This window comes from Manacus vitellinus, unplaced genomic scaffold (genome assembly GCF_001715985.3).
Source record: "Manacus vitellinus isolate BGI_N305 unplaced genomic scaffold, ASM171598v3 scaffold_5_pilon, whole genome shotgun sequence".
Taxonomy (NCBI): domain Eukaryota; kingdom Metazoa; phylum Chordata; class Aves; order Passeriformes; family Pipridae; genus Manacus; species Manacus vitellinus.
In genome coordinates, this window is record NW_021940682.1 from 19,327,580 (window position 1) to 19,348,676 (window position 21,097).

Genomic DNA, 21,097 nt, shown 5'->3' on the forward strand with positions numbered 1-21,097 from the left:
AAGCTGAATTATGTTTCCAGGCTGAGTCTTCTCACTCTTTGTAAACGTAACTGATGTCGTCAGATGACTTCTACAATACAAGTTGCTTAATAAAGAAAAACACTTTGTGTTTCAAGCATTGTGTAAGATTACATCACAACATAAATATGTATTAGGTGGGCGGATAATATTTATTAGATAGGCGGGTTCATGTAAATTTTAATGTATGAAGATGTAACTTTTTACTGCTTGGTGTGCTTGATTTGTGGAAATCTCCACCTTGTACCCTGCACAGAATAATCAATGTCTGCTTTCTAAACTAGACTCTGTTTAGTTTAGACTCTAAAATCGGCCACAATAACTGCAAGGCTTTTCTGAAGAGCATTAGAAGTCAGGCTGTCACACTGCTACTGAAAGTGGAGAATAGCTCACTGCACCTGTAAGCTGAAGTGATTTCCTGAACATTTAGGATGTTAATCTGGTATGACCTAGCCCTGTCTTACAAAAGAGATTCGTGTTCATTTAGGAATTGCCCATGCTTTCTCTTTATTTCCTGGCATATTTTTCTCTTCTTACATACACTGTGAGCAAGGGCAGACAATGGACTTAGTCATGTCCTTCTGTTACACCAGTGTTGTACAACAGGCTCTTCCTCCATTTTCCCCATAGCATGGGATTCTGCTTTCTTGTTTCCGTAAATTCTGGCTACTTGGTTGTTTGGGGTTTTTTATGTTGTTCCCATCTTCATTCCTTGATGTTTTTGCATTCTAAATCTAATTCTAAATTGTTTTTCTTTTTAATGCACAACAGATCTTATGATATGGGTATCATAAAATTACAGTGGGGTAGCGTGCATGCAAGACTGTGCTACTTACCCTGGGTGCTACCATTGTAATAGATTCAGGCAAGGATCAAGACATGACTCCCACCAGGCTATCCATGATACCCTTTCAAAAAAAAAAAAACAACCAAACAACAACAAAAAAAAAACCCACCAAAAACAAACAACCAAAACCCAAAACTCCAACAAAACCCCGCAACAATAAAAACAAACAAAAACACTAAACCCCCAAAAGATTGCATTTAAACTTTGCAACTCAGAGATCAAGAGAGAAGCACATCCTTCTTTCCAGAAGGGTACAATAACAGGAATTCTGATCTAAGTTGTACAGGGCATGCCAGCTGCAGCAGGATTACAAACAAAGCAAAATAAGAAGTTGTTCATAGCACACGCAAAGTACTGTCACTATTTGTTTACTTCTGGGTAACTAAATCCAGGTCTCCCTTCTGAGGGTTTAATAACATTTTGGATGAATCTCTGCATAATGATATGATTCAATGGATTATAATGAATTGATTCATCTTAGGCGTTGTTTTCTATTTCCATCTTTGTGCGGTCACTAACCTTGGTTAGTTGGGCAAGTCATATCGCTTCTCGGTGTCTCAGCCCCTTCCCAGCCCATTTCCTCCCCATGATCATTTCTTATTCTGTGAACACTATTCAGAGCTACAGATGAAAAATGTGAGGTTGTATTACAGAGAAGAACCTCAAACCCTATATGACCACAATAAAAAAAAAAAAGAGGAGAGGTGGCTTGGGCTTATGTTACCAGTAGTCCTGAGCTGAGAACATCTGTTCTGAAGCAGTAAAAATGGCATTACACGATTGTGTCCGTGACCAGTGCCATCATAAGTACATACTCCCATCTCACCTCCCCTTTCCACACACCCTCCAAAGCCATCTTAGAGGTCTATCAGTTGAAGGTAATTACCTACCTTCTTTAACCCCCTCTTTGAGTGCATTTAACATGTAGCAAATTCAAAGCCTTTCACCTCAGCCAGAAGAGGATGGGTACAGCAACAAGCAAGTGTTCACTCTACCCCACCAGAGAAGGGTTCATCTACATAGAGAATATGGCAGATGCTAGTCTGGTATCTTAATACTAATATTATCCACAAGTAAAATTATCTGTTAATCTCAACATTAAAACTGTTAACCAATTTTTACTTATGGTAGCCTGTCCATGATGCATCCAGTGGTTATCTGAGCCTTGATATGAAGCAAACCTTTTAATAAGAGTATACAGAAGAAATCATTTTGTAATTATTAGTAGTACTACAGGACTTCAGTTTTTACATGTTATCGGCTACTAGAAACTACTTAGCTACTAGCTAAAGGTTGAAAGGGATGTTTAGGAACTAAAAAACAAGAATATAGTAGAAGTTCAGTGGAAAAAAAAAGTCTGTATTATTTACAATGTAGTTAGTTTTTCTTTCCTGAAGTTCAGAATGCTTCTATCATCTCTCAAGGCCAGCCAGGAACTCTCCCTCCTTTCCACCTGCCTGCTAGTTTTACACAAAATCACAAGGAAACCAGTATTTTGATACACTGAACATTTATTGTCTTTCATAAGACAACATGAAGTTTCCCCAGCCGATGACAATCCATCAAGATGACCATAAAGGGGATAGGGTGCAAAATTCCAGTGTACAGTATACGCAACAAATTACCTCCCTGACCACCCTGGAAGAAAGATGATTCATCAACCTCACTGCAACTAAAAAATATGATTATAAAATATTTACAGAAAAAACAACCAGTACAGAAAACAAAAACTGGACAACCATTTGTGTATGAAATGCTGCTAACACTTTTCTGGCTCCTTAAAAACCTGTTCCACTACCCTCACCAGAGCATTTGGGGTGTGCAAGGATTCAGGCAGAGCATAGTCACCCCTCTATCCCACGCTCCCCTCCCCAGAATATCATTATCTCCCTCCAAGGAAGGAGGAGGACTTGAGGGGAGCAGCATTGCATTCTTTACTGTGATTTCCTTTCACCAAGTGGAAATGCTCTAGCTCTGAGAGGAGGTCCCCAGCCACACCCCATCTGCAGCGGTCTCTATTAACAGCACACTGGCAAGTTAACCTGGGGGTAGGGAACTATTCCCTGTCACGTGAGCCCTTTCGTTGCTTGCAGGAGGACTTTCCCTTCTCCTCCCTCCACAGTGATCTGATCCGTGTCCAGAGGGGCAGGAAAGCTGACTAGGACTATGACAGGTCACAGGAGACCTTCCATTTCTTTCATGAAGGCTTCATACACATCATCCTTTGTCTGTACAGAGATAGGGGCAGACGATCCAGCCTTGGGGACAGCTTTGGTTAACGGGAGGGCAGGCTCATCATCCTGTTTTCTCTGGGAGGCAGCTGAAGCCCCTTTATTCTCCCGGCGCACTCGCAAGGCAGTGGGCACAAAGCGAGTGATCTCTGCCTTGGGATTGGTGATCTGCGGCTTGGCACTGATCGTGGCCGTGGCTTTCTTCTCGATGGTGGCTGCACTGGTGTCATCCGCCTTGGGGCGCTGGATCAAGCTGGGAGGGGCGCTCAGTACCCCAGGATTTGGAATGGGAGCTGGTGGAAAGAGCCCAGGTGGGGCAGGTCCTAGTGGGGGCACCAGAGGTGGCCGTAACATGCCTGGGCGAGGAGGAGGGATACCTGTAAGGAGAAAAGAAACCATGAGCTGTCTCCACACCTGGGAATTTTAAATTATTTCATAAAAAAGTGCACAGGCTCAGAATGCCAAGAAAAAAAACCAAAAAGAAAACCAAAACAAAACAACTCTCAACGAGATGCAGTAGCACTGGCTTAAAAACAAAATGTATAAAAAAAAAATGTTTTCAACCCTGCACCAAGTGCTGGGTTGAAAATGCTGCTCTTCAGACTCTGAAAGCAACAGGAGCTTGTTTATTGCTCCATTTCAAATTTCAAAGTTATAATCTGAAAATAAAAGTTTCTTGACGATCCCTCCCACTGCAATTTCAGAGTCATCAGAAATGCCTGACCCAGGTAGAAAAAATAAATATCCCAATCTTCAACTCATTTATTGAAAAACCATTATAGCATGCAGAGCTTATTCAGAAAGAGTCCAGCAGAGCAAAAGTTTAAACTCTGAAATTCCCTTTTTCAGGACAGATTTCTTGCCACCAAACTATACACAGAACTTACTTGTTGTTATTACACAGAAAAGTGTAACAGCATAAAGCACAACGCAGCCACACAGACAGGAACAAAGGCTAACTGGCCACCAATTATACTCACTGGCTTGATCACCACAGCACAAACTGGGAAAATAAAGCAAGAAGAGACTTGGCACAGAAACAAACAGAACACTTTACCTGGTGGAGCAGGAGGGGGCAGACGAGGAGGAGGACCACGTGGAGGAGGGCCTGGGGGCAGACCTGGTGGGGGGCCTGGGGGAGGACCGGGTGGTCGTCCAGGTGGGGGGCCTGGTGGCAGCAGTCGAGGCAAAGGCCCACGCAATCCTGGTAAGCCAGGAGGTCTCAGGAATGGAGGAGCTCCTGAAAGCACGCATACAAGGAAAGAGAAATTTAATTCATAGTTAAAAAAATACCCCAGCAACTATGTCATCAGCTAATAGTAAAGATCTTCAACAGCAACTTGAAAGCTGTATTAGCCAGCTGCCAGATTAAATAGAATGTTCAAAAATCTCAAAAAGAGGCAGCAGTTATAGAGTTAAAGGTTCTTCATAATAGTCAAATAGTATCTTCTCCTACTTGGAAAAAAGACTCCTCCCCACATAATGAAGTAGTAACTGAAAACAGCTACTGAGCTGAGTTTGTCAGAATTTAAACAGCTAGAAAACTTTCCTCTGTGGCATTTGATTGTTCTTCTGGCCTAAAAATAAGTACTTTTGCCATTTTACTCCACTTCATACACTGGCTCTGCTGCAGCCTGTGTTGCCTCTGACAAAGACAGAACCCATCAGGTAGACTCAGCTACAGGAGCTTGATGCCTCAAAAGCAAGGTACAGCATCAAGAGACTGCTGACAGACCATACAGTCTCAGTAATTACCACACTGGGCACGTGTACTCCATCTGCAACATGTTCTGCAGCCTCAAAGCTCCCAAACTGATACCACTGCCTGTAGTACTGAGAGCCTGCATCCTTCAAAGCAGAGTAAATCAAGTATTCACCTGGTGGAGGGCCAGGAGGAAGGCCGGTGGGTGGGCCTGGGGGCCTCAGTGGAGGGGCTGGAGGTGGTCCTAGCGGAGGAGGCCCAGGCATAGGAGGTGCCTGTATCTGAGTTGGAGGAACAGTCTGCGCAGTCTGTTGCTGCTGTTGTGTCTGGGAAGCTGCAGTAGATGACCCAGTCTCTGCCAGAGCTTCCTCACTGAGCTGTTGTTGCTGCTGCTGTTGTTGTGATGCCTCTTCAGACTCTGATTCCTCTTCCTCCTCCTCCTCCTCTTCTGAATATTCCTCCACTTCTCTCCCTTCTTCTGGAATTTCCTGACCTGGATATGGGCATATAGTTATAAAATCTGTCTACGCGTAACATCTTTGTGAACATCAAAGAAACTTGAGGACACAAAATAAAAGAAGAAAAAGAAAGATACACTTTACTTCAAAGGGCAGACATCTGACCACACTTTAAACAGAAAATGAAAATAAACAAAAAATAATAATAGAAGAATCATCACTGTTCTAGATAGAGCTCTGAGAACAAGAGCTATCCGTTCCTGTGAGATCTGAAGCTTCTACTACCAACCCAAACTGTAGCTATTTGATCTATGGTTTATGGGAGTTTGTGTGGAGGTAAGGCAACAGGGACAGTGGGTTGGAGACACAATCTCAAAATAAACACAGTCCCCATGTAAAAGAAACTCCCACACCTTTGAAAGACATTGGAGTTTCTTTCTAAAACAAACAAAAAATAATCTTTATTGGTTAACTTATTTCAGTAAAAGGGTATTTTTAAGGAGTACAAACCCTTATAGGTTACAGGTTGAGCACACAATGTTACTCTTTCTCTTTCACCAATAGGTTCATATTTCATTTGAGCAATTGTTTAAAAGTTAAGCAAGAAAAGGTTGAGAAGAAAAACCTCAGTAAATTGCTACTCTCAACTTCAACTCTGCTATGCACAGTGCATACACTACTTAACCAAAAATAAATTAAAACCCCCCCAAACAAACAACAAAACCAAATACCTAACCACAGCTGATACTCTAAGCAGATCAGACAGTAAAATGTTTACTCTATAATGGCATATCACCTCATACTATATGCATCTTACTCACCTGCCATTCGTAACATCATGGCCTGGAGTGGAGTCAGTTCTTTCATGTTCTTTTTCTTTTTTCGTGACTTCCCAGGCATGTCTGCAAACCGGACACTATGACCTGGGGAAACCAAAATATGGACAAGGGTGGCAGGACGAAGGAAGAAAATAATAAAAATCAGATAAGAGTTACGTCTACAACTGTTATGGATAACGTATCATTCTAACATAATGATGCTCCTTACATAAGAGTTAACATTGGTGTTCCTGACTATTTGAAGTTTTGCTAGCCTAGTATTCTCTATCAATTGGTCTCCCCCAAGCAAGTGAGCATATTTTATACTGAGGCTTAATTTTGTAGGGTACCCTGCCAATGCAATGCTTCAAGTGAAAAATGGCTTACGAGCTACAAGCTAACTCAACTTTTAAGAAAACAGGTTTATCTGAAAGTTGCTCCACTTCTAGACCATTCTAGAAGTGCTTCCTTCTGACTCATCTATTAATAAAAATCCTTCATCTGGAATTTAAGTGAGTTAGAACAGAGTAGCTGACTAAATAAATGACACACACATCATCAGTCAGGAGAGCACATAAACTCTACCAAGTAGTGTTTTCCTTTTGAAAAATCAAACCCGAATCTCTAAGTTCCCCCCATACCTGATTTCTTTTCTTCACCACCTTCCCTCTCCTTGTCATTGTCACGATGCAGGAAGTCGTCACCTTCACTGTCTGCATCTGACCTATCACTGTCACTATCATCGCTGCTCTCATCGTGTTTGTCTTGATCCATATCCTCAGGATAACCTTCATCTTCACTAGTGCTGGACATATCATCATCATGCCCTCGTTGTCCTGCAGAAAGCAAAGTATTAGGAAATGCATAAAATCCAAATACGCTGCTGTGAAAGAACATTTTGTATGTCTACAGTAAGAACATTCCCCCTAGCAACAGCACTGACAAACTGTCATCCCTTTACTGCTTAGCACATATTCTGAAAGAATATCTTGGAGAATGTATTTATAAGATTTCCTATTAGCATGCTGGTTAATTGGCAACTGCTACTGCAACTCATTAACTTCTATTCAGCAACTGCCCACCACTGAAATACTTTGATGCTTTCTGGCATGAAATAAAGCTAATCCATCCATTCACAAAAGTTTCTAAGGATGATACAGCAACTGTGTGAAAAGGAGGACCTAGGTTCTCCTAGCAAATGCACACTCAGGGTTGGCTGGGGACTTTGTTGTTGTGGTTTTGGTTTGAGGTGGGTTGGTCTGGGATTTTTGTTTATTTGGTGGGTTTTTTAAAAGGAAGAATTCTCTGACAATAGCTGGGTTTTTTGAAGGGATAATATGTACAATCTTTCAGCACTGTTAAGACCACATGGGAGTATATCCAATCTGTGCAACCTAACAGAAAAAAAAACCTGAAAAATGTAATTAGAAGTTTCAACATACCTAGTAAACAAAACTGTAGATATTATGAATATATCAGAATCACCTCAGAGGTGCACTCATTTAAGAAAAGTCCTTCAAGTAGTACTAACACCCATACTGCCAAGAGAATATCTTGTCTAGGGCACACTACATAGCAAAACAGGTCAAGGAAAACCCCAGACAGTAACAGGAAAGTTCTTACCTGCTTCAGAACTGTAAGAAATCTCCTCCTCTCGCCTTCGAGGAGCCATTTCCAAGGTGAAACCCACTTTACGGCCATACATCTGCAGGACCTGAGGTGGGGGTGGCCCTGGTGGAGGTCCAGGGGGCTTCCTGCCTGGAGGTAAACGTGGAACACCAAGCCCAGGAGGAGGAAGCACAGAAATGGACCGAACTGGTGGTCTGGAAATAAGAAAGGAAATGAGAAATGTAGGAACGCAAACAAACAAAAGTAAACATACCCTTAATAGAATTATTTAGCCTTCTCTCATCATTGCTTGCACAGCAGCCTTCTAAAAAGAAACGTGAACATTTACAAAGTATAGATCTGACACAAGGACTTTACAACCTCATACAAAGACATGACTGCTGAAGATCAGACAAAAGCTTCTCAGAAAGCAACTGAAGAGAACAATGAAAAAAAGCAAAGATTGAATCCTACCACAGAAGAGGAATGAAGTAATCACAGAGTTGGTGAAAACAGAAGGCTATTCAGAAGGAAACAGAAAAAACTAGTACTAGAATGAAAAAAAATAATAAACAAGCAAACTGGGAGTTTATACGAACTATTCATATAAACTGAATATGCTAGCAGGACAAAAGAACACACATGGCAATTTAAGGGGCACTTATGTTCAAAGTGGCAGGGTTTTAAGTTTTACCGATATGCAAAAAGCCCAAAACTAGAAGGCATAGTATTTAACTTAAAGGAATTTAAACAAAAACCTGTAAGAGTAGGGAAAGATTAAAAAGGACTTTGGTTCTGAATTCATGACTTCTGCAAGTCAATATTACCTCTGCTTCTGCCCCTAGCTCCTTCCCAGTAACAGAGGTGCTTCCTCTTCACTTCCCCTCAGTTTCTTTTTCCACTTACCCATAGGCTGACGTCTTCTTCAGGATAGAAGGCGGTTGGGCCCCTGGAAGGGGAATGTCCTGGATGAGGATGTTGGAGGGAGCATGAGGCATATCTGGTAAGGGGATACTTTCCACTTCAACATGCTGAGCATTCTGTAAAAGAGGGGTAAAAAAAAAACAAACAAAAAACAAAGAGAAAGAACAGGTTACTCCCATAGAAGCTACTGCACAACCTCATTACCTCAGAGAGTACAGAACACATGGGACCTGCTATCATTTGTCAGAGGTGTCTGTTCTTAGGGCATGTTATCTTGCAGCAGCCTATGAAAGAAATTTGGGAAAGTGTCAGCAGTAAAAGCTTTCAATGCAAAATAAAGCACATGCAATGCACTTATGAAAGGCTTTAGTATTCATGTTTCTATTTCCCTTCAGACCTTCAGTCTCCAAAACTAAGAGACTGCAGACAAGTATGGCTGTACTTTTTGAGTACTCAGCAAGCACAAATCACACACTGATGCATATTCCAAAGGAAAAAAAAACAAGAAGTCTTACTCCTTGTACTTGCACATCACTATGTTCTAGAATACAGCAAGGAAGAATGCTAGAGAAAGATCTTTAAAAGAATGCCAAAGGCTTCTCATTATTTCCAGCAAGAGATTTAGCAGAAATTCACAGATATATCAACTGCACACTCACAGGCTTGCTCTTTCTTTAATACAGAAAACAAAATGCTGATATTGTTGATTTGCAACATAAATTTCCCTTTCCTCCTTTCATGTTGAATGAGATCAGTATATCAGAGACAAACAGTGGCTTGACAACAGCCACACTGTCCTCACTGAAATGCTCTAATTGGAGGTACTGTGCAAATTATTGTAAGTATTTCACATGGGCTACATGTCACTGGTCTCTAATAAAGCTCCTTCCTTTGTAACTGTCCCACCTAATGAGCAGACAAAGAGAATAACACTACGACAGCTAAAAGACTGAAATATATTAAGCATTACCTTGACAGCATCAAAATACTGGCTGAGTTGTGATCTCTTCTGCTCGTACTCTACTTCCAGCTTGCGCAGTTCTTTATAGATGTCAGGATTCTCTTTCTCGTAGAGCCGCAAGATACGTTCAAAAGTCTCACGGAGTTTTTTGCGTTTATCCTTCAGCACCTTTTCATTAAGTTGTGGCTGCTGTACTGGGTTGAACTCTGATCCAAGACAGTAAATAAAGGACAAAAAAAATTCATAAATTACTCTACTGCACAACTGTGATGAATGAAATCAATTCAAAGCAAAAACATCTTCAAACCCTATTTTCAGGAAGTTTTCAGCCTTATGACAACACTCTCCTTCAACTCTAAGTTATATCACACACACTACTCATGCTTTTTGTCAGACATCTTGAAAAAAGTCCTTTTTGATGGCACCACATCACCTTAAATTGTAATTAATCTCCAGCTTTAACAGCATTAATCTCCCTTCTAACAGGAAAGGAAATATTCTATTTAGTCTCCTCAGTCATTCCTTAAAACTAAGTTATACATCTACATGAACCACTGCCTAAGTCCAACACCTGGTACCTCTTACTCACCCATCTCATCCAATTTTTCCATGTCCCGGATAATCTGCTTTGGATCTTTCATCTTCAGTACAGCTGCTCGTACCATCATTCGTTGCTTTTTGTTCTAAGATCAGGGATCAAGCAGATCAGAAAAGTGTCACAGAAGAAAGACATAGAACATCTGTTACCCTTTCTCAATATTTCCAGTCTGGAGAAAAAAAACACACCTCAAAATGCCCTGCAAATGTTCACCATGACACAAATCAGAAGCAAAGGTAACTAAAACTCCTGGTAATTTTAATTCTACTGTCTTGATAATTACAAATGCTACTATAATTCATTCAATTAAGACACATACAATCAACACAATAACCAACTGACAAAATAGAGTAAAACACTAAAAAGTGTGTGAGTCTTGGGTGGCTTATTTGTTTGGTTTTTTTGTATTGGGCTTGTTGCTTGTTTGCTGGCTTCGTTTTTTTTTCTTTTTAATTTTACTCCTAACTACTTACAATAATATTTTTTAAAAAATTACAAGTTAAAAACCAGCAGGTGATGAGACATGTTTACTCAAAACAAGATTTCTGTTTTCTTAAACTACTTGTTTGGATAGTATTTTCCAAAGTCAATCCTAGGATACCAACCAAAACATCTGTAGTTTAGTAATCAGCCACAGCCCATTACAGTCACAAACATGATACACAGTACAGGAAACACCAACTAAATGTTCCCAGTCTCTTTATTTACCTTCTTTAGTTCCCTTTTCCTAGCTTCCTTCCCTAGAGGGGGAAAGAAAAAGAAAATAACAACTTGAAAGACACAATCAAATGGAAGAATCTTTCCTTCATCAAGACTAGTGCTGTTTATCAACAGCTCACTCATCTTCAAAGACTGTAACTGTAACTCAACTTCCCACTGAGAGAGAAATACAGCATGAAATAGATTTCTGTTTCACGTGTTTTATACAGGAAAAAAAAAGGAGATACTGCAGTCTTCATGTCTCCAGAAGCAGAACTTTTTCCATACAAAAAATAGAACAGGCAACAGAAGTCATAGTAATACGTGCAACCACGAAAAGATTGCTGCACAGAAGCTGAAACAGAGTCAACAGACAACACACTTGAAAAATATCTAGGTTTTGAGTATGCATCTGAAATAAAGCATTTCCACCATGTAAGTCTAGATTTTCTTTATGTATTTAGCCTTGATAACATCTGACAAGTTACCAAAAGCAAAAAAAAACCAGTTAAAACAACTCCCTCATCTAACCAGAGCACCTACAAAAGTTGACATGTTCCTCAAATTCCAATCTCAGTCAGATTAACTTTGTCCCAGGAAGCAGCCTGCAGTTTAACTAACAGCTAAATACAAACTGATAACCACAGTGAGAACCAAGAGAGAAATACTCAGAGAAGCAACAGCATGAAAGCAAGAAGCCTTCTTAGCCAAAACTGAGATGTTTTTCAAGTTAGGGACACTCGGTTCTGATTCATGAGTGAGGATCTTATCCTCAGAAAAAGCTTTTTATCTGCTTCCCCCCATTCCCATCTGCTTAGCTTTTATGGATACTTACGGGCCTGATCGGTGGGATTCATAAACTTCCCACTCTTGGTGGACGATGTAGATCTCCGCCCCATTTTGATCTTTTTTCTTCTGCCTCAAAAAACGAACTTAAAAAATAGGGAGAGACCTGGAAAAGATTATACAGTTTCAGGTCCTATGCACTGATAGCTTAATTATTATTTCTCTTCTCTTCATTGCACTGAGGTTGCACCCTCAAATATCTCAAACACCCAATTTCAAGCTCATGCTACTCTAATTAAATACTACTAATTTAACTAAGTACCTACTTACTACTACTTCACTAAGAAATAATTTTAAACTAATTGATAATTGTCATTATTCACACTAATATGCAAACCAAGAAGCTTTGTGCTTACACTGTGAAGGGGTGCGGGGGGGGGGGGGGGGGGCAGAAACACATATTCTATTTTTCTAAGAGCATATCAGAGTTCATCTTCTCATTTACTCTCACAAGAGCTCTCCAGTTTTCACCTCTGTTGCAAATGTTTCCCCCCAAATCTCCTCCCTTCCTCAGATTCTAAGCTGCCACTGCTGTTCCTCCCCAGTACCCACTGTATCCATCAGCAGGTGTGCCGCACACATCCCTGTCTTCTTCACCTCCCCAGAGCCCACTTGTGCTCTCTGTCTCCATCAGCATTATTTCAAGCTGTGTTGTGATGACCAAAGAAAGGGTTATTCTGGAAAAGATTATTTCCTGTCTTTTGACATTTCTTCACCTTACAGATGACTATCTAAGCGTTCAAACTACAGTCCGGGATGTTTCTTCTCTCTCAGTTTTGCTCTCCCTCTACCTCCACTCCTAATTGCCTGACAAAATACTGGGGGTTTTTTGCAAGACACTATCATTTCTTTAGGTGGGAAGCTCACCACACAGAGGTAACAGTTATATTTACACCCCGTATTTCCCACATTTCTACCATTTAACGGGTAAAGAGAAAGAGAACAAACTTCCTGAAACCTCGATCCCAAATCTTCTTAGGACTCAAAGCAGAGTTTCAATGCAACAAGTTAACATACAAAGGTGGAAAAAAAAATAAAAATCAAGCACTAAATTTATGACTTTTTTGGCCACTGAGGAATGGGGCAGAAAGCCCTCCCTTCTCCTCCCCCAACAGAAGGAGGAAGAGAAGACGGGAGCGCAAACCACCGCCTTCTCCTCGCTTCTTTTCTCCTCGCAATCCAGCACCGCCCACCGCTCTCACCCCTCCGCCGGGCCGGGCCGGGCTCCGTCCCGGTGCAGCCGCGGCCCTCTCAGCCCGCGCCCGCCTCCGCGGCCCCGCCGCCATCTTGCACTGGCACCGTGTGGCTGGCGCGCGGAACCGCGCTCCGGAAGGGGCCGCCCCAACTCTATGGTTCCGCCGCCCTTCGCTCCCCCTCGGAGGTTCCGACTCTGTGGTTGGACCGGGGCGGGGCCAGGAGGCGGGGCTGGAGCGGGGGCTGGCATGGACGGGGATAGGGACAGGGAGAAGGACAGGGGCGGGGACAGGGATAGGGACAGGGATAGCGACAGAAACAGAGACAGGCTGTGCCCAGCCAGCCCCACCGAGCCCTGAGAGCAGGTGAAGACAGAGTTGGGGAGGGATACGGGTGAGAGAGCCCTACGCCGGCAAGGCCAGTGCTGGAAAAAGACTGGAATAGGCCAGTGCGGGAATAGGGACAGAAGGGGAGGCCTGTGAACGTGGTCGTCGAGGGCGCTGTTCTCCCGCACTCTCCAGGGGAGATCCCACAAAGTGCCCACCACCCCCGCCCTGAAACAAGGCAGAGCCAAAGGGCATGTGAGAAGTCTCTGTCCATGGGGAATAAACGCAAAGTGCTGCGGGAGCAGGAGGGAGCTGCCCACAGCCTCAGGTCTGTCACATGGGTTTGTTGTAGGATTTGGCCTCGAGGTAGCGCTGCTGCCCTGTGAGTGGGGCTGGCATCCCTCTCGGGCTCCTGGGCAAGCTGCCGTTCCATGGGATTACTGGGAAAAAGTGACTGGATGACGTTCATCTGGGAGCTCAGGCTGTACTAAGGGAACAGGAGAAAGTCTGGTCCCATCAGGGACCACTGGAGCTACTCTGTTACTTGTCTCTTCCCGCAGCTCCCCTTGTGGTGAACTGGTGAGGCTGGGGAACACCGTGTAGGAGCTGTTCTGCATCATCGTCCAAAGTACAATTTCTAGCAAAAGTCCACAGCACACAAAGAACCAGGATAAAGCTACATGAAACATCAGGGTGCAAGCAATAAAATATAGGTGCAGGATTAAAGAATTAGCATGCCAGGGAGAGGTGTAGGAAGGACAGTTTTCTCTGCACAGGCAGCACCTGGGAACAGAGGTGGTCAGAGCTCTGAGCAGGATTTGTAGACATCCCCCCCCCTGCTCCTGGTGAACATGCCATGCAAGACAACGTTATTACAGTTTTTCAGATAATGGAGTCTCAGTTGGCAAACTTGGAAGCTTATGAAGGATCACTGCAGGGTGGGTAAAAGACTATAAGCTGTGTATCATAATAATACCAACATCCACCACACACTGCACAAAATCCAAGTTAGCAGATAGCTAGTCCAGGAGAATCCTTGGAGCCAAGACTTCAGAAGCTCTCAGTGCCTAGGGAGTCTTGCTCTGCACAGAGCAGAGTCATCCCCACCTTGTGTCTCTTTGGCCTGTTCTCTTTACATTATTCTTGTTACCAGAAAGAACTTTCTGCAGGGCAGATTTTGCTTGCAACCATACTGTTTTTCCACACAGGTTTGAAAGCAGCTTAGACTGGCTTGGGCTGGTTTAGTTTCTTTTCTTCCTTGAGGCTGTTCTGACTTGGAACATGCATATCACAGTTTTAATTCTTAATCTTTTGTCCAGAACAGCAGCCTGAGCAAAGGGAGAATGTTCGAGGGGATGTGATGTAAAGCTGTGGCCATGCACATCCCTGTCATGCAACATGTCACTGGAGAGGGGACGGCTGAATTTTTGAAGATTAGTTGCACCTTACAAAGCCTGGGGCTTTCTGTCATGGGAACACTGGGCTCAGTGGGGACAAAGGTGCTGCCTCAGCCGTGACTGCTTTCTCCCAAAAGTGTCTGCTGACTTGGACAGTAGTTCTCTCACATTTTTCACTTGATACTTCTGTCACAACAAGATGCAGCTCCGAGGAGTGTAGAGAAGAAACATCAATAGATGGGTTATGATACCTTTGGAGCACCAAGTTTAAGGCTGGACAGAGAGTTAGAAAGAGCAGGGATTAATTCTGTGGTGGGGAAGCCTGCTTTCCTTTAAGTCCACTAGGAACAAGGATATGCATAGAGCTGAGTAGAAATTGTATAGCTCTGTGTTCTTCATTGTGTATCCCACTTCCCCTGACACTGCTTAGTACTTGCTTTCAAGAAAATGTGGACAAACTGCCTGAAAAATACAAGAGATTCATTTTTATTCGACTCCACTATTCTTGTACAGCAGTGATTGGGAATCTCACAAAGAGCTGGTGGTTTTTCTTCCTAGTTTAGAACATACATTTGCACATAGAAAGCAGGAGCCAGGAACTCCTACCTCTCCAACACTCAAATATTGCTATTCTGCCTATTGACAATCTCTTGCCTCTACGCAAGTACCTCTAAACTGAGTGCCACTTGTGTCAGGAGACAGAAAACGTTACATTGTGGAGAAATGATGTCTCAGGTCACCATGTCATCCACCACAATACCTCATGCACGCAGGTAGTGCTTTTTGCCTCCTCTGAATTGCCTCTCCTGATGCACATAGCCTAGTGTGCGGCTTGTGCTGGTCTCAGTTTCTCAGTTCCTGGCACCCACCCACGTTCCTGAAGCCTGGACTTTCTCCCCAGTAACTGGCAGAGCTGGCAGAGCTGTTGAGTGCTAGCAGTTTCATCGCCATCTAATGGCTTTTGAGCACAAAAGCAAAGAGGAGTCAGAACAGATGATTAAAGTGAGACCAGTGGGGGAGGGGGGAATAAAAAGGACTCCATAATGGAAGGGTTGTGCAGCCTATTTATCCCTTTTGTAACCTCACCCATTTCTTTATTTTCATAGGCATAATCTAGTTATTAATAAATTACTATTGCTAATATTGAATATTAACAAACATGTATGAATTTGGACATGCTTTTAGTTTGGGGGAAGCTGGTACTAAAAAAGGAACCTATACACAATCTGACTAGATTGTGTCTATCAGTCTATCATGGATATAAAAAAATTATAAAATTTATAAATTGCATCTATAATGAAGATTTTAATATTTTCATTATTTGGTTTAAGATTGGGTTTTCAGAAAAAAAAAAGAAAAAAGTACAGAAAAGAAAGGTCTTACAATACGTACATTTTTATTGTCTTAAATTACCTTTTTTTTTTTCTAAAATCAAAAGAAAGCAATCCACAGCAAATCAGAGCAAGAGACTACAAATCATGTTCTTCCTTCCATCTTTTGTTTTAAAATCTGAAAAATAAGGACATTTGGTAGCATATTGTGAAATGCAGAATCTGAGCATACTCTTGGCAGTCTCACATTAGTGGGACTGGGTAAAGCATTTGAAAATAACTTCAGTGCATTAATAGATCTGCAATCCTACAGGCACTTGTACATTTGTACGATTCCATTTCAGTCAACAAAACAGCAGCTTTGCAAAGAAGTTTTTACCTGTGGGTTTGCAGGAGCAGAGCATTACCAAGCATAAGAGGTTATTCATAGCCAGGCACACCTGGAACGTGGCAGCTGGTTTCTCTCAGCTGTGGGGCCAGGTTGTGTGTGTGTGCCTGTAGGCCCAGGCTTCTCTTCCCTGCCAATCTACTGGGATTAGAGTTTATTTAAAGATCTCTGGCTGGCTCCTTAGGCAGGGATGGGACAGGAAATAGCAGCTAAATATGCTTCAGCTAGTCCTTATAAGTAGTTCAGTGAACAGGGAATCCAGTCTATCAGATTTAGCACTAATCCACACTAAGAGTTTAGCAACCACAGCTGTCCTGATGAAGCCTCCAGATGTTGGCATGGATTGCCTTATTGAAATTGTTTTCTCCCATCATGTTGTATATGATAAATGTATATATATGTATATGTATATAGAAACATAGAGAAAAATCAGACCTCCTCACCACCACTGCTCCAGCAGTGAGTATTATTGTCACTAGTATGAATTACAGTTCAAGGTTATCTACAATGCATTCCAGAAAATAGTGAAGGAAAGGTACAAAGTATTTGAAACATTGCCATCCAGAAACACCTATAAGCCAGTTTCGTATTAATATATTTCATTGCCAGTTCCCAGAATTGTCACATCTCTTGCTCTGCTGCCACTAATAAGAAAAAAAGCCATCAGTAGTTCATTTGTGATAATGAATCAAAAAGGTTACTTCAGGCATAGCTGCTGCAGCCACTGTCACAGGAGAAGAGAGAACTCTGACTTCATTCACTGAACTTGTTTTCTCACCAAAGAAGTCACTTCATGTATGGCACGCTGGTACTTTTCTGAGGCTGCTTTAAACTCAGCCAGGTGCTTCTCGTAGCTTCTCACAGCTGTCAGAAGCTCATTCCTCTCCACGGCTCCCAGGATGGCATGGAGGATCATTTCAATGCCAAGGCCAATAATGGTAATGCTAATTCCCCCAAGAACAGATGCCCCAATCTGTGCAAGGAGACTGATGAGCTTGCTCACAGTGAAAGTTAAAAGATTGGAGCCAAGAAGTTTGATAGCTACCATCCCAGCTGTTGAAGTTGCTTCTCCAAGAATAATGGAAAAAACTTTCTGAGCTATTGCAATTTTCTCCAATTCAGGCTCTTTGATGTCATATAGCTTCTGGTACAGCACTGGCTCGAGCTTTTCCTTCATGTCACTATCAATCTTCTGTACCTGATGCTGAATCTCACTCATCACTTGAATGATTATGTCACAGTTTTCCTTGACAGTACTGCTCTCTCTCATCTGAATGTGGGAAATGGTACAGCCCAGGTGTTCATTCAGCACTCCAACCAGCTCATTTGTTGCACGGAAATTTGTGGACATGCACTCGAGCAATTTCTGATGCAAATGGATCAATTCTTGCTTTCTCTTGGGATTGTCTGGGTAAAGAAGGTCGCTCAATGCCATTCTTCAGAAAAAGGCTACTTCAAGAGAGAAAAGAAATCTTTTACTCTGTTCAACACCCATAACTGTAGCAGTGAAATGTGCTTTGTCTCTGCCTCACTGGTTCTTTTTATGCTCAGCAGGTCAAATCCCAAGGCATATCTTACAAATCTTTATTCTTGGTTTGGATCTTTAGACAAATAATTGGAAAAGGACCTTTTAAGACACTGGGTATACTCAGAGCAGCAAAAATAGCTAACAAATATGTAATTAGCATAAATTGTAAATAGGACATGGTTCACTGAGAACTGAAGATTGAAACTGAAATTGGAACCTTGGAAACTGAAGATGATAGAAGCTGAACTAGTTCACTAAAAAATGGAACAATCTCATCTAATCAGCAAAATCTAAAATAAGCTGGGGAAATTAAAGGCTTGATTTAGGCACACTTCTGTATCAGCCTATTTTTTCAGTTTAGAGGCATCTGATTTTTCAGCAACCGTGATGACTGGTGGAGTGGACACGGTCTGTATCACCATAAGAGTGTTTTATGCCAGTGTAGCTTTTGTCGTCTAACATTCAAGAGAAAATGTTACTATATAAGCACTCTTTGCTTCTACTAATAAACCTACCCTTGGGAATTCATACAGAATAGTAAAATTATCTATAATAAACCTATCCTAACCTATGTCACCTTACACACATTTCCCACTGTATTTCCTTCCCTGATATTTAGCCTGTTCCCTCATTGTTTATTCACCTCCCTAATGTTGTAATTGATTTCCCATTGTTTTTTCACTCTGAATATCAAACCGCTGCAGACAGCCCTGTGACGTTCAGCACACTGTGTAAGCACCATGAGGTGCACCTACACCAGGTTGTCTCTGATGGCAGACTGCCTTGGAGCAGCTTGCCTTGCTTGCACAGCCTCACTCCCTCCATTCCCAGGGTGTCCCATGCAGAGCCAATGTCTGCAGATGCTCACCAAGCTCCTAGGACATGACTGAGCAGAATCTGGCCCTCCCTTATCACTGTACAGACCAGAGCACAAAATTTAACTCCCCTTGTGTCTAATCTTTATGGTCACCATTCTTCTCCGAGTTGTTGCTGGTTTGCCAACAAAAGGGCATATTTAATATATATTTCCTCATAACCTGCATGTCAGTACAAGAGTCCAAAGAGACTGAGTTCCCAGTGATCATGGAGTTACTCCTCATCACTAAGATTCCGTAAACAACACAGTGCCACTTCCCTTTGACTCCATCACCAGCTGCAAAGTGAAAATGCTTTAGCATGGTTTTGACTTAAATGCAAAAATCTTAGCAACAGGGGCAAACGATGAGTGAGTAGGATGACTCATTTCTTTGTTGGTACTTTTTATGTTCTCAGCCCTTTATTGCAAATCTGGGCCACTTTTGTGGCAAGTGCTTTGCATTTTTCCAAGATAAACCTCTTCTTGCTGTTGGTGCCTGCATATCACAGTTAGAACTACAAATAGTTATGTGTAGGGGACTACCTAGATTTTTCTTCTTAAAAAGATGCCTTTGTGCCATATTGGTCCTTTGTAATTCTTGCACTATCTGTTAACTGCAAATCATCTGACACTGACCCAGCTGTATTTTACTGAACACACCCTCCCCCACAAGGTCACAATTGAAAACCAGAATGATTTCAACAGTCCCTTGCCAACTTTTAATCTCAGTATTTAAATATAAGCCAGTCCGAAGAGATTTTTTTCTACAATATTTTGCACAGTACTGTGCATTTCTGTCAGCCACTTACCTTGTAGCTCTGTCAAGAGATTAAACTCTTTAACACATTTTTTTCTTCAAGCTGTAGGGAGCAAAGTACATATACTGTAAAGGTTTGTTATTTTCAGGAAACATAAAGCCATGTCAATGCAAGTTATGATTTCATATCACTCCTGCCTCAGGGATATCGCTGACTTACTCTCTGACTCAGTGTCATATTAGAACCTTTCTACTCTGGTAGTGTTTTATTGTAAGGTAATTTGCTTTACTTATTTGTAGAAACTGAGAAGATAAAATGTTTCAGAAGGAATAGCACTTCAACAAACATTTTACATTCTAGACAGGTGTGGAGGAGACTTTTAGCTTCTATTATTTACGCATGATTATTTCAGGTTCTTATAGCTGCTCTAGATTTTATGTCTCTTAATGCTAAGATTACTTCTTAGTCTTCACTTTTGCTATTTTTTACATTTTCTTTCTAGAGTTAGGCAGGCCACACATATTTCTGACAATTTCTCTGGCTCCAGGGAGATTTTCTGCAGAAACTTTTCTAATTAAACATTTAGAGTGCCTACCTGATTTTGTCTGAATGCTCCTGGTGAAATGTGTATGGGACAGTAACTTCAGCCTCTTTCCCCTGTGTTCGTCTGGTGTTTTCCAGCAGCATGTGATGAGTTAGGGATTCGGAGGCTGGGCTTCAGCTCCATCCTGTTGCCTGCCTGCTTGTCATTAATTCTATTGTGTGATGTTTACCCAGATTCATCTATTTTTCTTCCTCCTTTCCCCTTCCTTCCAATTTTAACAGAATTGAGTTTACTTAAAGCTAGTTCCCAATTGTTAGATCCTCCAGAGACCTCCTGTTCCTGGAGGAAATAGGTACAGCACAAATCCCTCCTGACAGAGGTACCCTCACAAGTACCTACAGAAATGGTTGAAAGGGGATGGTGTTACTTTCTGTTCTCAAAACATAAAAGGTGTAGGACAGCACTTTTTGTTCAAATAGGTACAGGATTAAGTTTTTCACCGGGATTTATAAATTTCTATTGTTTAGAAATATAAACATTCATGTTTGCAACTATTTCTTGAAATAATGAGTTTTTACAATTTCTGTTTTCTTATATCTGTGAATTATGGAAGAAAAGTTGAACAGTCCCACAAAAACAGAAAAATAGATACCACAGACAGTGAAAACAGGCTTTGTCTGTCCCAGCAAGACAAGGCTGTACTTCTGTCTTCAACCAAACAAAACATCTTTTGTGTTCTGATCCTTAGAAAGGTGGACCTGCAGCCCACAGGAGTCTGGTCAGGAATACTGCTTCCCCTCTAGAGAATAGTTGAGTTCTCAGATGAAAGCATAAGATCAAGCATGTAATGAATACTCTGTGATGCTAACTTGATTTCATCTGAAAGCTGAGCTGCTGTATTCAACCCAGATGAATACAGAGTGCCAAACTCTCTTGTCAGAGCTGTAGGCATGAGAAGATGAGCTGAGAGAGAACATTAAATGATTTAACCACTACAATTCTGGAATCGTCAATTAATTGTGACTCCTATTTTTTTAACTGAGAATGTCATGTAGTCCTGAATAT

General features: G+C 41.7%; 3 protein-coding genes across 7 annotated transcripts in view; all 3 read right to left on the minus strand.

Moving 5' to 3' along the window:
- Positions 1-2,358: 2,358 nt before the first annotated feature.
- On the minus strand, positions 2,359-12,958 carry WBP11 (WW domain binding protein 11). Of its 2 annotated transcripts, XM_008920217.3 has the most exons (12): positions 12,913-12,958; positions 11,700-11,816; positions 10,874-10,905; positions 10,157-10,250; positions 9,577-9,773; positions 8,589-8,722; positions 7,698-7,897; positions 6,716-6,910; positions 6,078-6,179; positions 4,974-5,291; positions 4,154-4,336; positions 3,040-3,473 (listed from the first exon to the last, which is right to left on the minus strand). In XM_008920217.3, exons 2-12 carry the CDS (start codon positions 11,761-11,763, stop codon positions 3,040-3,042), a joined length of 1,953 nt encoding a protein of 650 aa, XP_008918465.1. In that variant the 5' UTR covers positions 11,764-11,816; positions 12,913-12,958. The 2 variants fall into 2 exon arrangements, with proteins under 2 accessions (XP_017936195.1, XP_008918465.1); XM_018080706.1 differs by lacking the exon at positions 12,913-12,958 and having other exon boundaries at positions 2,359-3,473.
- Positions 12,959-16,005: 3,047 nt separating this feature from the next.
- On the minus strand, positions 16,006-21,091 carry SMCO3 (single-pass membrane protein with coiled-coil domains 3). 2 transcript variants are annotated; one of them, XM_018080670.2, is made up of 3 exons: positions 20,084-21,091; positions 19,540-19,590; positions 16,006-17,795 (listed from the first exon to the last, which is right to left on the minus strand). In XM_018080670.2, the coding sequence occupies exon 3, from the start codon at positions 17,779-17,781 to the stop codon at positions 17,104-17,106; it is 678 nt and encodes a 225-aa protein (XP_017936159.1). In that variant the 5' UTR covers positions 17,782-17,795; positions 19,540-19,590; positions 20,084-21,091; the 3' UTR covers positions 16,006-17,103. The 2 variants fall into 2 exon arrangements, with proteins under 2 accessions (XP_017936159.1, XP_017936158.1); XM_018080669.2 differs by having other exon boundaries at positions 16,006-17,798.
- Positions 19,418-21,097, minus strand: part of ART4 (ADP-ribosyltransferase 4 (Dombrock blood group)) — an 8,570-nt gene continuing 6,890 nt past the window's right edge. For all 3 annotated transcript variants that reach the window (XM_025895963.2, XM_018080668.3, XM_025895962.2), the window contains exon 4: positions 19,418-19,590. The gene's annotated coding sequence lies outside the window, so the exon portion shown is untranslated. The remainder of the gene's footprint in view (positions 19,591-21,097) is intronic.

Bases quoted from the DNA above. Each gene is read 5' to 3' on its own strand.
- WBP11 (XM_018080706.1), bottom strand. From the start codon at position 11,763: ATGGGGCGGAGATCTACATCGTCCACCAAGAGTGGGAAGTTTATGAAT. The intron at 10,906-11,699 runs GTAAGTATCCAT...TTCCCCCTCTAG, and splicing joins GAATCCCACCGATCAGGCCC to GGAAGGAAGCTAGGAAAAGG. The intron at 6,911-7,697 runs GTAAGAACTTTC...TGCTTTCTGCAG, and splicing joins TTCTTACAGTTCTGAAGCAG to GACAACGAGGGCATGATGAT.
- SMCO3 (XM_018080670.2), bottom strand. From the start codon at position 17,781: ATGGCATTGAGCGACCTTCTTTACCCAGACAATCCCAAGAGAAAGCAA.